General features: G+C 33.2%; 3 protein-coding genes across 4 annotated transcripts; all 3 read right to left on the bottom strand.

Moving 5' to 3' along the window:
- Nucleotides 1–522: 522 nt before the first annotated feature.
- On the bottom strand, nucleotides 523–9,307 carry LOC125867929 (very-long-chain enoyl-CoA reductase). 2 transcript variants are annotated; one of them, XM_049548516.1, is made up of 5 exons: nucleotides 4,783–4,803; nucleotides 4,556–4,647; nucleotides 4,215–4,254; nucleotides 1,527–2,281; nucleotides 523–853 (listed from the first exon to the last, which is right to left on the bottom strand). In XM_049548516.1, the coding sequence occupies exons 2-5, from the start codon at nucleotides 4,622–4,624 to the stop codon at nucleotides 785–787; spliced, it is 933 nt and encodes a 310-aa protein (XP_049404473.1). In that variant the 5' UTR covers nucleotides 4,625–4,647; nucleotides 4,783–4,803; the 3' UTR covers nucleotides 523–784. The 2 variants fall into 2 exon arrangements, with proteins under 2 accessions (XP_049404473.1, XP_049404474.1); XM_049548517.1 differs by lacking the exons at nucleotides 4,215–4,254; nucleotides 4,556–4,647; nucleotides 4,783–4,803 and adding an exon at nucleotides 9,205–9,307.
- On the bottom strand, nucleotides 5,620–7,246 carry LOC125867924 (KIN17-like protein). The gene has a single exon (XM_049548511.1). The coding sequence runs from the start codon at nucleotides 7,170–7,172 to the stop codon at nucleotides 5,973–5,975; it is 1,200 nt and encodes a 399-aa protein (XP_049404468.1). The 5' UTR covers nucleotides 7,173–7,246; the 3' UTR covers nucleotides 5,620–5,972.
- A 5,139-nt stretch (nucleotides 9,308–14,446) lies between the features above and the next one.
- On the bottom strand, nucleotides 14,447–16,040 carry LOC125867930 (dof zinc finger protein DOF3.6). Its single transcript, XM_049548518.1, has 2 exons — nucleotides 15,885–16,040; nucleotides 14,447–15,707 (listed from the first exon to the last, which is right to left on the bottom strand). Exons 1-2 carry the CDS (start codon nucleotides 15,936–15,938, stop codon nucleotides 14,853–14,855), a joined length of 909 nt encoding a protein of 302 aa, XP_049404475.1. The 5' UTR covers nucleotides 15,939–16,040; the 3' UTR covers nucleotides 14,447–14,852.
- Nucleotides 16,041–17,217: the final 1,177 nt, after the last annotated feature.

Below are 17,217 nucleotides of genomic sequence, written 5' to 3'. Positions count from 1 at the left end.
ACAAGTTGAACCTTTATATGCTCATTTTCTTTCAGTACTGGATTTATATATAATCGTGGTGTCTGGACCAACTTACGTGCAACTCAACTAATTCCACATAATACCTGCTAACCTTCAACCAACACAAGTACCAGATGACTCTATTCATCCCACCAACACAAGTAGCGGATAATTCTGTCCATCAAGACCTGAACATCATATACTTGTCATCCTTTGTTTTACCATCTAGATCCATTATTTGATGGATCTTTACAATAGGACAACAAAGAGAAATGGCACTGCTACATCGATTTAAACTTGATGGATTCAACCTATAAATTTTCAAGACGATACTCTTATGCTTTTGAGATTATGGGTGCAAAACTAAATACTTCATGAAAAATTGGGGATTTCTTCACACATTTATGTTCTGTGTCGACAATACTGAGTTCAGTTGAACCTACTGTAGATAGGCTACATCTGCCTCTGTGGTTCTGCCTGTATGATGCATGTGAGTTTCTTGCAGACTGGTATATATTATAAGATCACTTTCATAACTCATAAACAATAGATATAAAAAAAGATGGTTCTTGAAGCCATCACAAAGAAGTGAGAACTACAAATATCATGGAAGTCAGACCATCTGGTATAATAAGAGGTAAGACATGGAACAGTAATACAAAAGAAAAATCTGAGTATTGCTTCCTATAGTGAGAAACATAAACCTTCAAAAGTTGCAGGTTCACAGAAAATGATCAACTAAATAAATAACTCTCGGGATTTCTCACATTGTCGAGGAAATGGTCTACAGGAAAGGAGGCAATATCACCCATCGTCGAGGATACTTTGGTCTTCCTTCCTTTCCATCAAAGAGCTGCGAAGAAAAGGTACCAAAGTTAAGAACCAGAAGTAATGATACAATAAGATAGAAGCATCCCGATAAGCACAAACGAATATTTGCTTATAGCACATACATTGCTAGTTAGGAGTTAAACTGTTTTGTCTAGAAGCATCACCGTTCAGCAAAGTATCTTATAAGTTGACTTAAAAGAGCAAAAGAAAACTTATTTACAGTAGCCATCCTATCTGTTGTACTCATGCATATGGTTAGATTCTCTATAAAATGGACCGTGTTAAGTCTGAGCTCTGAACTGTCTACTGTGACAATAAGCAAATTGTAGAGAGCTTTCGAAATAGAATAAGAGTTTCATATATCTAAGTTCTCTCTAGATGACAAATTCATATGTTTTGGGAAGAATAAGTTTGTATTTTCTATCCTTAGGTCACCCTTTTTTCCCTGTGAAGTGCAGTGCATCAGCAGAAAGAAGCTGCTAGAATAGAATAGATAATATCTGTTCGAAATAGAATCACACGCATCCAATTTTGAAGTCTACTGATGAAAGAAGGTTGGTAAGAACCCTCAATGAAGATTTAATCATAGGATGCGTGTAAATCCTAAGGAATTTAAACTGTGGTTATACTAGTAAAAACCTTCTTTGTTCCTTTTTAAAAATAACAAGAATGTGGTCAAACAAACCATAGTTTACCTTCTTCAAACGGCGATGCTTTCCAAGAGCCCAGTTAGTCATAATGCTAGCAGCAACAATCATGAAGATATAGCCTGCAACAGTCTGAGTAGCAACGTTGAAGCCCAACCACTGGTAGATCTCTGTTGTGTAATTTGCACAGGTGACAATATTGAACAAGAAGCCACGGGGTATTTGGTAACCTCCATTACCACTGGGACTTCGAAGATTTCTCAACAATAAATGGCAATACAAGTTTGCCACTTGACAAACTATCCCAAATCCAAATCCAATCTTCATCTGGAGATCACTAACAGGAGTATAAAGAGGATGATTCACGAAGTAAGCAATGAAAGCTCCAAAAGACCAATAATAGGCACAGTTCCGAAAAACATTGGCAATTGGAGAAGTGGCGTGGCTGAAGCGGTGCACAAAGAAGGTCTCCATGATCCGTTTGAAGTAGTGGAAACACCAGTAATACAAGGCATAAGTCTGAACAGGGTGGATAACACGCTCTTCTTTGTAGCCAAAATACTTGTAGACTGGGAAGTAGTAAAAGATAGGATAGAGTAGCAGAGGACCCAGATACTCAAAGAAGAAAAGTGTACTATACTTGACTTGTGGACCCAGATCCTTGAAAACTACAGTTAATTCACCTGTGCTCCCCTTAGTATACTCACTTAGGCTCTTCTGGTAGTGAAGAACAGTTGGCCTCTCTTTTGAACCAGGTTGAACAGGCAAAGTGAGTCGTTGTCTAGAAGGATAGAATTTTCTGGCTGTTGAGATCAGAAGTAAACAATATTTTAATAAAGTCAAACTCATAATAATGCAACTTCTAGAAATAAGAAACTGGCATCAACAAAAGACAAATAGCAGTCCGCAATTTATCCAATGGATTAATCCTTGCCACTATGCGTTCAATTTCATACCGCATGAAGTGCTAGATAGTAATCAGTAATGTTTTGAATATTACATGTCATAACAATCCCATAACAATGTCAAAGCACAGACATAGAAATGATAAAAAGATTCAATAAAGAAAATGCTTGATTGTAAGCTGCACAACTGGGAATGACATGTTGACATGGAGCTAAAACAAACCTTGCATGTACGTAATTCATCATTCATTAAAAAAGTGAAACCGTATACAATCATTTTAAAGCAAGAAATGCACCATAACATGATTGAGAAAAATTTAGCAGATAAAAATATCCAGTTTGATACAAGCCTTTGCAGATGCTAGATTAATACAAACTCTTTAACCACAGGTCACATGTATCAAGTAACGAGTACCAACTACTTTGAGGTGAATCAGCTTAGAACAGCATCCTCACTTCTTACACAACTTATGATCCTCCTATATGGACTAATTCTAAGAATTTCTTCTTTCGGTTGAGTTTATGCGAAAATTGTTTAGATGCTCTACAATAGTTATCAGATCAATTATCACTAATCAATACAATGTAATTGAACAAGTATAAATTGTTAAAATGAAGTCAAACGGTGCTTCTCCCCTTTACTCTTTTATTGCACATATTAGGTTCTAAAACTTGACAACATAAAACTTAAAGGAGATCATGAAATGTACCGCAATCATGCCATTTTAAGTTGAACCACATTTAGGTTGAACTTTTCAATACAGAATTGATATCAGTATCAATTAGTTCAAAAATTGACGAAGATACTTGTACAATGAAAAATCATTTTATAAATCCCAGTTAAATTGATGACTATATTTTCAAATTGTCATTATAATGTATAAAGAAAGCACGATGAAAATAAACAATTAACATAAAAACATGGACACCTTATCAACTTGCTTTATATCTCCAAAACCACTCTATATATGTACACAAAACAAAGACACATGCACACAAAGATAATTTTTTCTTATTTCTGATGAAGAAATCAAATCGTAAAAATCATTAATAGAGCAGAACCACAACTTAAAAACTGAAACCATAAATTAATTAATCCCTGACATGCTCAATCAGTAGAGCACTAAAAGTTCCTGGTCATGCACAAATCAATGTAAGCACAATGCATGGTAAAAGCTATTACACCTTCCTCCTCAAATTACTCTGCCTTTTCATTTAGTCAAGTCCCTCAAGGAAGATATGATAGATATTTTCCTCTTGCAAAGCAAAAAATTTGGAACATCAGAGCGAAATAACTATCAGGGAACTTTCCAAGCGATGGATCTTCTATTTTGTTTGAAAGATGCATGAAGTATGAACTAGCAAAAATAAGCTATGATTTACCACATCAAAGGCAAAAAACGCTAGGTGATTTTTACCCATATGTCTATGCCTTGGTGGGAATTGTAACCCATGTCTGTGCTAGTGAGATAAAGCAGACTAAAATAATCCACCTACACAAAGTGGCGGAGCTACATGTATCCAAGGTTGCTGAAAAAATTACACTGTGTAGATAAGTAATCTTATATTTTCTAATATATATATTGTGTTGAATCTCCTTGATTTCTTCGTAAGTTTGCTTTTTCATATTTTTGACACCCCTGTGTAAAAATCCTAGTATGCCATTGGATACACGGTTATTAAAACGAAAATACAACTAAGCTACCATTTTCCTACACAATAACACAGTCAACTGAATATCCTTCAAAAGGTTTAATCTTTCAAATCTCTGATTCAGAATAACACAGGCAATATTACATAACAATAGAAAAAAAATACAGTAGCCACTCACTTCGTTTATGAATTGCCTCCTGCAGATCAGCAACTGTAGCCTGAAACGACAACAACAACCAGAATTACATAATATAAAACCACACATCTAAATCCATCATCTTTTTTTAACAAATTGACCATTATTCTGCTTAAAATACACATTCATCTAGCATAATTGAGCATCAGTCAAGCTGAATTTCACTAAACAAAAACAAACCCAGATGAGGAAATATGGAAAAACATACAGAATCAGTGACAACAACAAGCAGAATTACACACCAAACAAATAAAACATTATTCATGTATCAAAATTAAGCTAAATTTCACTAAACAAAAACAAACCCAGATGAGTAAACATACAGAATCATTGAGTTCAAGTCCACCCTTGATGAGTTCTTTGCCGCTACGTGTAACCACCAAAACCTTCATTTTTGCTCCCCAAACTTTGGGATCTAAGAAAAAACAACAATTTTCTGAGAAATGATGAAGAATGAGAGATCTTTGATGGGTCTAGATAAGTAGTAGTAGCAGTATAAGTAAGCAATTAATGGCGGTATAGTAGTTGGGTAGAAAGTAGCTGAACGAACCAATTTTATGTTGGATGAACCACCACCTCCTTCAAAATCAATGTTCAAATTATGAATCAGCCGTACTACTGTTTATTGCCTATTGGGATGAGGGTCCACATCACTAGGCCCATGACCCGGAAAATATCCTACAAGTCCATGTCTTGACGGTCTCGGGATAAAATACGAGATTATTTTATTTTAATTTTTAGCAACTCTATATATGTCGAGTGTCTTTCAGAAACATGTACTTGAGTCGAGAGTCTTTTGGAAATAGTATCTCTACCTCCACGAGGTAGTGGTTAGGTCGTCGTATACTCCACCCTCCTCCTCAGATTGGATCCACGAAGTAGTGTTAAGGTCTACATATACTCTACCCTGCTTAGATCCGAAGTAGTGGTTAGGTCATCGTATACTCTAGTGTTAAGGTCTACATATACTCTACCCTGCTTAGATCCGAAATAGTGGTTAGGTCATCGTATACTTTACCCTCCTCCTCAGATTGGATCCACAAAGTAGTGTTAAGGTCTACATATACTCTACCCTACTTAGATCCCGAATTTCACTGGATATGTTGTTGGTGTAGTTATCTTTGCGAAGTAAAGGTAAAGTGTTTGTGTATTTTTGTTGTTGTTGTCTTTGGTTGAACTTTTAATTTTGACATAAGCATCTCAAAATGAAAGTATACTGAAAATAGACTCTCTATATTACAATGAAGTAGGAGTAAGACTTTGTATTACATTATATTGGATTATGCATAGGCAATCTCAAGCTTATTAACATTGAAATGAAAGGACTATCGAAAACAATCTTAGTATATTTACAAAATAGGGGTAAAGATGCAATATACACCACCATCTCCAAACTCACTTGATTGAACTTTTGATTCCAATATAAACAAACTACAGATTTACCATTGAAACTCAATAAACCAAACATCTACTGAGAAAGTACATTCACTTGATAATTCCAGTGAATATTGAAGAAATAATGAACAGCTTCTACTAAACTTACATCATTATTGTTCCCAAAAATACAAAGATCAACAACATAAGAGCATGGTAACATCACAACACTTGATAACTTTACCAAAACGAAAACATCAAGAAGTAACGAAAAACTAGAGACAACCAACAATTATGAAGAATCCAGCATTACAAGAAGAAGTTCTTGAACAATACTAGTTCCTTAAGCATCCTTTTTATCCCTGTTTATTCAGCAATTTTTGATATATCTTCGTAATCAATAGCCTTGAGAACCTTCCCGTCATATATTCCCTTCTCAATTTGTACTCTAGCACTAAAGTTCTTTGTATCAACTGCTAACAGTCTGGCATTTGATGCACGATATGCACCATTAACGATCCTCACAAGACCACCAATTTGGGGAATGACAGTCTCAAGCTCTTCCTGATCAACCCTTAGAACATGCTTAGTTTCAATCATCTCAATCTCCCCAACATACTTATCAATAACCTTGCGAACAATACCCTTTTGCTTATAGTAACCCTTTTCAGCCAAAGCCTTGCTCATTACCTTCACAACTATCCCCACACATAACCAGTAATCTTTCCTATTACTCCGCTCCTTTTGTTCCTCTTCCTCTCTCATTATCTCATCCAACACTGGGCAACTTTCACGTTTACCATTCTTACCACTGTCCTTGCCTTTTTCTCTCTTCTCATTATCTATCTCATCAAACACGGATTTTGAGCTTCCTGCTCTCTCTTTCACAACAGATTTTGATGTCGAGCCTAATGTTAACTTGATCTTCTGCTCAGTCTCCAATTTCTCCCTGAGCATCGGATGCAACTCCACAGAACCATCCATATTTTCCACACCATCCATATTTCCCGCACCCATCAACTGCTCGGCACGCTCTCTTTGCTTCTTTATCTCCCTTTCCTGCTTCTCTTCATCTGCTAGGTCGGCCCTAATTCTCTTGTTTTTCATTCTTTCTTTGAAGAGAGTCTCGGAGTCTCGATCAATATAGGTAATAAACCAACCTTTCGGCGTCTCCTCAACTTTACACTTTCCTGTTTTTCCCAAGTACTTCACAAACTCAGTTAATGTTGCCCATTCAGTAGAATTCATATGGACATGGTGGCGATCAGCTATATACTCATTGTACACAACAGTTGCAGCAACACGACTAAAGCGGTGACTACGCTTCATATGCTCAAGGAATAAGCTCTCAAATTCCTCGGAGTAGCCACCAACAATGCGATTAGAGTTCTGACCAAAGATTTCCATTTGACGTTGATGAGACTCACTCATGCAGTGGCACTTGAATCCATTTTCATCTCGACATTGTTTTTGGCACATTTGGCAGTACCATCGCAGTTTCTGCAAGCCCTTTGCTTTTATTCGGTTGGCAATTGCCTTAGGGGTCAAGAAATCATTTTTCCCCATTTGAATTTGGGAAGTTCAAATCGATGGACTTCTTAACAATGTCTGAAAAAATCACCACAACTCAACATCAGTTCTTAAAGAAGCTAGCATTACTAAGGAGTAGACTAGAGAATATAAACAATTAACAGAAGGCCAAGACATCACACAAAAGAAGAGAATGAGCAGATTTTAGGAAAGGCAACCAGTAGTTACAAGTCAGCAGAAAACTAAAGCAGTGAAATTAGAGCTTGACAACAGATAACAGGCATAATATCGAGGCTTTAGATCAAACAAGTTTCTGAATTTAAACAAGAAATATTTACGTTAAATGCAGAAAGTAAACAAATGTAGAGAATTTCGATTGAACTTGTAGATAACAATGATTAACCTGTTATTACTAAGTATGAAAGTTGAACCAAGATGAGCATAGCGGAAGATCGACACGTTAAAGAAACGCAAAAAAGGGAACTTAAGCAATCTATGGGTTTAAAAAAATATCAAACTAAAGGCGTATGTAGAAACCAAGAGCTACACAAAGGCACATCTTGAGCCGAAATTCCAATAAATATTGCTATGTCGGTAGAATAGTATATATTTGTTTTTTTTTTTTATATATATAGAGTTTTTCTAAGGTTAACTATTAATGGAACAAGCTTGGAGCTGCACTAAAACAAGCAGATTGGGACTTGAGGGAGTATTTAACTGAAGAACATGAACAACAGAACAAGATAACACTAGGAACTTGTGATAAAATTTACACAACCTCTAAACATGAGTAAAAAAATATATTAGCAACTTTAGTAAGAGGATGGGAAAAGGAGTAGACACGTTTTATTTATTTATTTTTTTAGGGCGTCAGTTCAACAACATGGCTATAATGCAGCTTAAGAGACGGAGAATGCTATTCAAGCTAAGTTAGCCACAAAGATGAGGAGACGAACATTTTAAAGCTAAATTAGAGGCAATGTTGCAAGAGCCAACACAAGTTAAGCTAAACATCTCATGATTCCATGTTTCCAAATAATGCTCTTAAGCACATAATCTGAAAAAAAGAAACTAACCATATTCTATAAGTAAACAATCACACAATCCGATGATGTTCAAGGTGGGAGCTAATTAAAACCAAATAACTCATATGAAAATTTGTAAAGAGACGACTACCGAAAAGTTGTCGAGAAGCTTTAATTTACACCTAAACTTTCAAGTGACAAGGATGGTTTGTACATAAAGCAAAACTGCTTATCACATGAATCAGGCAAGTTAAAAATTCAAGAGTAAATAGATATACTATAAATTAATGATACTCTTTTAAGATATTCAAAAGGTACAACCAGTAAGGTGTCACAATAGGATTACTTGATTCCTTTACGACATATTTTGGTGTTTCATGCTATTACAACTTCCCGAAAGCTGACTAAGAGACCAAAATTAGACATTCCCCGCAAACTATATGAACAGGTAAATGATATTTAAGAAGAAAATGAAGGGGTGACAACAAGATAAAACAAGGAGAGGCATGGCTAAACAGCGGAAGCTTACAAACGAGTCAGATTCCTAGACTATAACAGATGGTTATTAGCAAATATAAAGACATTGTTGGCAGTTTCTCGTTCTTGAAGTTAAATATCATGACAAATAACAGAGAGATTATTTCAAGGATTACAAAGAATAATGTCTAAAATGGCACATGCATCTCATAAGCATAATCAAACTAAACCTAATGCATTATCTCAAGAATGGGGAATATTACCTTTATACGGGCAGTGACCTGGAGACAATGAGCAGGGGAGAACAGCGACTTCTCCTACCACGAACGGCAAGCTATGGAACTTAGAATCAGCAAGCTAGATATATAATTTTAAAGTGTAAGATGACTATTGCCTCAGAACTAAGCTCAAAAAACATATCCTCATCCCTTGGGCATGGGGAACTATTTATAGGGAAAGTTGGGGTGATTTCGGGGGGAAATCCATTGGAAAATATCAATAGGAAATTTGAATTTTTCTTTCCTCTTTTCCAAGACTAACAGTGAAAGATGGGAAAAAGCTGTCACTTCGTTTATGAATTGCCTCCTGCAGATCAGCAACTGTAGCAACAACCAGAATTACATAACCAAACCAATAAAATATAAAACCACACATCTAAATCCATCATCTTTTTTAAAAAATCGACCATTATTCTACTTAAACTACACATTCATGTAGCATAATTGAGCATCAATCAAGCTGAATTTCACTAAACAAAAACAAACCCAGATAAGGAAATACGATTTCGGACGGAATTGAAACGAAAAATCGATATAAGATACTTACCGTTGCTGGAATATTCTGAAACCTTCTCAATTCAAAGGAGGAACGGTGAATCGACGTCGATTGAGGAGAAATTAGGGTTCTTCGCCCTTGTTCTCACGCGAAGAAGAAGAAAAAGAGAAAAAGGGGAAATAATTGGGGTTATGGGCCGGGTTATAATAGGGGTGATCCAATTAGATTATTAGACTCAAAGTTTCACGGGACCCGTTTCCTTATCAATGAATATAAATGAAATAAATCGAAATTAACTAATTGAGATTCTTAATCTAAAAAAAAAGTAAATTATATTAGAGGATCATTGAATCCTTATTTGAATTCGAATACGTATCATAACAACTATTGGGAAGGATTCCAAATTATTCAAGAATAATTACACTTTTGAGTTTAGCCTGACTGATGGTTATCTGGTTCTCAATCTCATAGCTCCACAGATATACATGATTATGGTATGGTCTCAGATGTTCGCAACATGATCCCAAACCTTCTAACATACGAGCAATCTTATTAGGCACGTCCAGGTGTTAGGCTTAGTGTGGTCTTTGTTGATTCTCAATTTGTCCACTTATTCGGTTCGATTTTACTATGTACACAACACATTATGTTATTGAAAGTTCTTTTAAATTAACTTAAAACATGTAATAATTAATGAATAAGTCAAGTTATAAAAAAAATGTTACAAATTAGTCAAACGATGATGTAGGGTAGGTTTGACAAGAGATCTCTTTCAATTTTAATGCAGCTTACATAAGAAAGTTAATTGAATTAGATAATATAATGTTCAAGAAAAATGTATAATCATATGGTTGAAAATCTTGACTCTTTTTTTTTTTTCCTTTTTTCAAACTAGAAACTTGATTTCAAATTCACTTGCCTTGCAATTTGTTTTTTATATTGATCTAGAATCTTCTATTCTACTTATATCGATATTGATCTAGAAACAATTATATCCAATTATTTGATTACTTTGGTTTCAAGAAACATATATAAAGGTTTATTGTTTTGTTATGTGAATTTGTGTCAAAAAGTTCTATTTTTGGCGTGGTAAAGTAATTTTCTATAAAAAAAAAAACGACTTCTTTCTCAAGATTCGAATCCCAAATCTATAATCAAGGGCACATAAATTTACCACTTCATTACAACTTTTGGTGATAATAAAAGTTTCTTTCTTTTTTCTTTTTACTTTTACATGAGGCGTATAATATATGTTTTTAAGCCCGAGACAATATTATTATTAAGATTCGCATCCGAGACCTGTGATAATAGATAAAAAAGCTAACCATTCTTACAACAATCTTCCTGACTAAGTATATAGTCAGTTGAATTTGAAGAGAGATAATATGACTGAGATGAACTCAATTACCAAACCTTTACTTTTGTTTCCTTGCAGCTTCGTAGCAAATGCAACAACATATCTTTGTAATTTCCTTCGAGGTATGTTTGGTACGGAAAAAAATATTTTTTAACAAAACATAAATGATTTTTTGAATAGCCATTCATCTTTTTACGAAATTATAAGTTTATATTTTTGTATGATGATATGTCAAAAGCTATGCCCCACACCCTTAAAAATGTATGCCTCGTTAGACAAAAGTTTGATTTCTAGAAATAAATTAAAAACCAAAGACTTGCTCATTTGAAAGACGATTAACTCCTCTTTCCATATTACTTGTAAAACTAAAATATTATATTGATGAATATAACGTCAGATAGTCTATGAAAGTTGCAGTGAAATTGCTAAACGTTGAATTAATTAACTTAGCCAAGACTTTATATATATATATATATATATATATATATATATATATAAAGTGATAGATTAGTCAATAAATACACCGCGTACTTATTTACTTGCCTTATGTTGGTTTATCTATTAAAAAATAACAGTCTGATATACTAAGCTTTCGTTATATATGAAATTCAGAAAAAGGTCGGACCACAAAAATATATTGTACTTAGCCTTACGTGAGTCTATCTATTAAAAAAAAGACAATTTGGTACACCAAGCTTCCGCCATGTACGCAATTTAAAAAAGAGTCGGACCACAAGGATGTATTGTATACTTAGCCTTATGTATGCCTATCTATTAAAAAAAAAGATAGTATAATATACCAAGCTCTCTTTATGTACGGAATTTAAAAAAAGGTCGGATCACAAGGATATATTGTATACTTAGCCTTATGTGTAAGTCTATATAAGCACTTCAAAAAGCAACTTAGAGGAAATTATAACTTACAATTTCACAACTCTATTCTTAGAAAAAGAAAAAAAACATTGCAATTTCAAATGGCATATACATTGGTTTATCCAAACACATTTGCTCTCAACCTAAAAATCCATTGCAAAAATTGTGAGAAAAAATTGAAAAACATGTTGCTAAAAGTTCAAGGTGTATATTCATTGAAAATTGATGCAAAGGTTGGAATTATAGTAATTTCAGGCATAGTTGATCCTGCAACAATTATAACCATGTTAGAAAAACATGGGAGAAAGGCACAACTCTTATGGGAACAAGGAATTCCGATAAAAGACAGTCCAATCGACAAAGCATCTTGTGTTCACTCAGGATTCGAGGAAGGACATAATTCGAAAAATGTTCAGATTATCACGCAATCTAATAAAGTGATTAATCCACTGAACGACCCAGATATTATGAGTCAACTAGAGGAACTATCTCGAATTCCAGGATTGCAAACCATGGAAGTGACAAAAACAATTAAGTTGACTTTCCAAGGAGAATCAAGAAATGAACGTGATGACAATATTCAGACATTTTGTACGGCTATAAATCATAGTCATAATCATCATGGATATTGTTGTGACTATGATTGCCCTCCCCAAATAGAAAATTGGGGTAGGGCGCGACCCTTCAATTGTCAACCCTTGCCTATGACACCACCACCGCTACCATCAGCTCCTCCTTTGCTTTTCGAATATTTTCAGGCACCACCACCATTATCATCATCGTCAATGCCTCACACCTATTATAGCGTCTTAAGCGATAAGAATGTAAATGGCTGCATAATTCTATGATATTTTGCTACCATATATTTATTTTTGTGTTTCATATGAATATGTGTGGTGAAGGTACAATTGTTACAAAAAGAAAAAAAAAAGCGTTTGAATGTAATTACTTTGTAAAGTTCATGTAAAATTAGTAATGTGATAGTCTATTGGTCATGTTATTGTAACTACTTTGTAAAATTCGTTTATTGTTGTGAAAATATTTTGGTTTTGTAAAAAATTTAAGGGTATCATTTCTTTAACTCAAGAATTTATGAAAAACAGTTTTTTCTATGCATACGATATAGGAATAAGGTATGTGTACCCTTTAGTCTTTTCAGACTCCACAGTCATCGTCGTCAATCCCTTTGTTGGAAACTAATTATGTGGTGTACAAATTATAAATGTTTAATATTAGCTATTATGAGTGTATATTTTATTTATCACATCTTTTATCAAATTTCTTGCTCCACTATGATCTTAACATATGGATAAAAATAACACTATAATCTCGAGAAGTAGTGGGGCTAGAGGAAGTACATGATGGGATGAAGATGCTTTTTTGACTGTTGCTTTGTGAAGCTTTATTCTTAGTAAAATTTATTAGTCTTGGTTATTGCAAAAGCAAATTCCATTCAGATTCCTTCCTTTAAAAAAAATTTTAAAAATTAAACGTTTATTTTTTAAAAAAAAACAACAACTTATAATCTAAAACGAGTACAACAGTACTATATAATTATAAATTATTTCGTTAGATGTAACATTAGAAGTTTAAAATATCTTGTTTCTCTTTAGGATACACATATATTACTAAAAAGAAAAGAATATTACATAAATAAAAATACACCGAAGGAGTTAAAGAATGAAACAAACAAGATTTTTAAAAGAGAGTCTTAAACATGTCATAATATAGTATATACTCAATTACTTGTATAGTTACATTATTTTTCAAAATTCGTAATCTTAAATATTCTAAGCTAGTAAATTAATAAAATTACATAAATTAGAATAGATGAAGGAGATAAACGACAACTCTTTTAACTTCAACTAACGTGAGATTCAAAAATAGATATACCTCTGTATTTTGTACGAAGTATCAATAATGAGGCTATAACTTTTTCTATTAGCATTGTTTTGCGTGCAAAATTTGAGGTTTTTGGCTTTTCCTTCTGTTCATCTCTCTATTCAATATATACAACAAACAAACCAGTACTACAAATAGTAGTTATAGTATATAACAAGAGAATGATAAATTATTATTTTTTAATGGAGACTGAAAAAAGACGTGATGTAGTGGATGATCGAGATAGCTTTTTTTTAGTTAGAGGTTTTAATTTTAAGCTTTGGTATATATAAGAAATGTTTCTCTCAAATAAGTCATATTTCAATTCGAATTCAAATTAATCAAACACTAATACAAATACTAAACACTGAATTGAGAAAAAGTATGAGGTGAATTTGTAGCATTTAATGAACAAAGTTTGGACAGTTAGTTAAGTATCTGTTGCTCTGATTGGCTAAGCAATCATCACTGACAGTGCCACATGAATAGTAAATATATCTCGCAATTACGAGTTATAAATAAGATCTGCATATATTGTACTTTCTTTAAATTTGAGGGGTTCTATCCAATACAATTAAATTCGTTATTTTCAACTTGAACTATATAATAAAGTGAAAATGTAATGTTAATATAATGAGTTGATTTATGTTATGTATATATGTGTTATTCTAGCCTACTAAATCAAAAGAGTTTTAAGATAATTTACATGAATTTAAGGTAAGTTTTTGAGTTCAACTGAATTTATTATTTTTACTCGACTAATATATAATAATAATAATAATAATAATAATAATAATAATAATAATAATAATAATAGTAAGATCATGTAGCTAATTAATCTAAACTCAATATATAATCAAGTCATTTAGTACAGTGCATTGGATTACATCTCTTAGAATCACAATCATCAACTTCATGTTAGATGATGTTTGAAGATCTTGAATGGATTAAATTTTCAAAACAATAATACTACATTTTTCAAACACAATACTCAAAAAACCAAACAATGAGAACTAGAAATTAGAAACCTACCATTAAAGCTTTGAGAATTTTGTAGAAGCAAATCGAAATGAATGTTCTACTTGCTCGTTATAAGCCTGGATGAGCAGAGTTATCCAATAAGTAGGAACATGTATAGAAGTTAAACGAAAAGCTCAAGTTTGCTGCATATAAGTCTTGATAGGCAAAGTAATCTGGTACTGAGAGACAGTAGGTACACATGTGACATAATGTGTACAAAAGTTGGCCAGCACGTCACCATTATCCGAAGAAAATAAGAACTACTCAAGCAGCTTGATAGGGTTTTCTCTTGAAGATGGATCAAGAAAATCACAATAGTTGGCTAGTGGAAGTACTAGAAATATTATAATTTGTCCAAAATTGATTTACCCCCAAATTGTTATTTCTTTGTAAATTCATCCCTTGTGTACTAGTACTACTTTTATTCTCTTCCACTTTCACATTTTCCAAATCATGATGACTAATCCCAAATTCACTATAAATTGGATATAGATTACTAGGTTGTTCTAAGGGGGAGAAGAAAGAAAATTGTTGCATTTGTTGATGTCTAAATTGGTCCACAAATGTTGCATCACCCTCATGAGGTTGAATTTCTCCAAAATTCAAACCATTTTGTGTAGAATTGAAGTGATTGAAATTATGAAAAGGGGTATTCAAGAATGACAAATGTGTACTTGGAGGAGGAAAATGGCTAGGAAAAGTAATAGTAGTAGTACTATTAGAAGTAATAATTGGGACATTTCTTGATCTTTCACTTCTAATTGGGGATTTTGATGATCTAGTTCTTTTACTACTTGATCTCTTGTTGTTCCTCCTACATCCACCTCCCACGGGGACGTTCCTCAGAGCGCCACCTCTAGTCCAATACCTCCGACAAGTCTTGCAAAAATGACGAGGTTGAGAAAGGTTGTAGTTGTTGAAGTAACAAAACTTAGTGTTTGTGGACTCACAACGTGGACAGTTTAAGGCCGTCTCTGGTTGTGTTATCTTTGCTAGCCTGGCTCGTTCTGTTATCGAGCCAGACCTAATTGAGCCAGCTGGACCACCACCTCCTCCTGGTGATGTTGCTGCTTCTGGAGGTGGCAAAACAGCTGGCGAGAGTTGAGAGGAGTTCCCATTAGTAACACCGAGTTGTTGTTGTTGTTGATGATGATGATTTCCTTGCTACAAATTTTGCAAGAGAGAAGAAAAATCAAATACTATTATATGGTATAATAGTATATTCAATTAAGGATTTTTGGAAAATTAAAGAAAGTGGGAACATTCATCTTTTCCCCCAATTTTTTTTTTTTTTTTTTGTGATGAAGAAGCTAATATAGATAAATATAAATTCTTATTTACCTCATGATGCCAATTGGGAGGATCTAGATAGAAAGGAATAGATGAGAAAGCCATTAATATTGTACTAGTTGATGCTCCAAATATTTCTCTCTTTTGTAAAAGTTTGATATATAGTGGAGAATATCACACTAGTGGGAATTAAAGAAAGAAAGTTAAGCAAAGAAGAAAGAACAAAAGAGAGAAGAAATATAAAGGAAGAAACTTTATTTAATTATATTTTTCTTTTCATTTTGCTTCACTTAATTAGCTTGTAAATATTAGGGTTTGAACAAGGATATATACAGTTACATTCTTTTATGATGTCTAGTTTCAATCATGAAAGAGACATACAATTATTTTTTTTAGAGTTAAAAGTTAATTATTAGTACTGTCAAGTCATTTAAAAGATATTTATAATTAGTAAACCTCCTTAATAATATCGTATTTATAATATTGAAAATAAAAGAGGTTAATTATATTGCTAAAATAGATCAAGATAACTTGAACTGATGATGTATATATAACTTAATTATACTATTCTTTTATGAGTCAAGTATGTAGAAATTTCTTTTGATAATATGTGATCGTAAAACATACTTTATTACCACATTAAACACTTGAGAAATTTCTAATAAAAAGTGTTTAGCCTTTTGTGATGTGAAAATGAACTAGTCGAGTCATATAACTAGCTAGTGATTAATCGTGAACACGAAATCATGATCACAAAAAAGTGGAGAGCATTAGTAGACCATGCATGATGCATATTTATGAGATCAAGCTAAAATATTGCTTATATTTAAACAAGAAACCCTAAATTCTAATATAACACACACACACATTTATGTAGATATATATATATATATATATATATATATATATATATATAAATATAAGCGTTTACTAATATGAGATATTAGTTGAGATTCTTCCATTCTTAACTAGAAATTTTAGGTTCAAATCTTAGGAATGAAAACAATCTTATTAGTAGTGCTCTCCCTCCAGAAATGGGACATGCAATACACAAAACCTAAATGAATTAGACTTAACGCAGATACTGAATATTAAATCGAAAACTATATAAACGTTTGATTTTAAAAAGGAAAAGGCAAACGCTGGTGGGATGTCACCATCAAAAGTATCTTTCTTTCTTTTCTCCATGTCTCCTATGCTTCTTTTATGTACATAAACAAAACCCACTCTCAAATGTGTGTAAATTTAAATTACACATATAACACTACTAAAAAAAAATGTAAATTTTCGACGAACATTTCCATCGAAACACTATTAAAAACATGGTCGAAAACACGTACCCTTATAGAGGGGGCGTGTAGATGGGTTAATTATTTTATTATAT

This window comes from Solanum stenotomum, chromosome 6 (assembly GCF_019186545.1).
Source record: "Solanum stenotomum isolate F172 chromosome 6, ASM1918654v1, whole genome shotgun sequence".
NCBI lineage: Eukaryota > Viridiplantae > Streptophyta > Magnoliopsida > Solanales > Solanaceae > Solanum > Solanum stenotomum.
The sequence above is the reverse complement of the archived record's forward strand: the minus strand, read 5'-3'. Positions and strand labels throughout refer to the sequence as shown.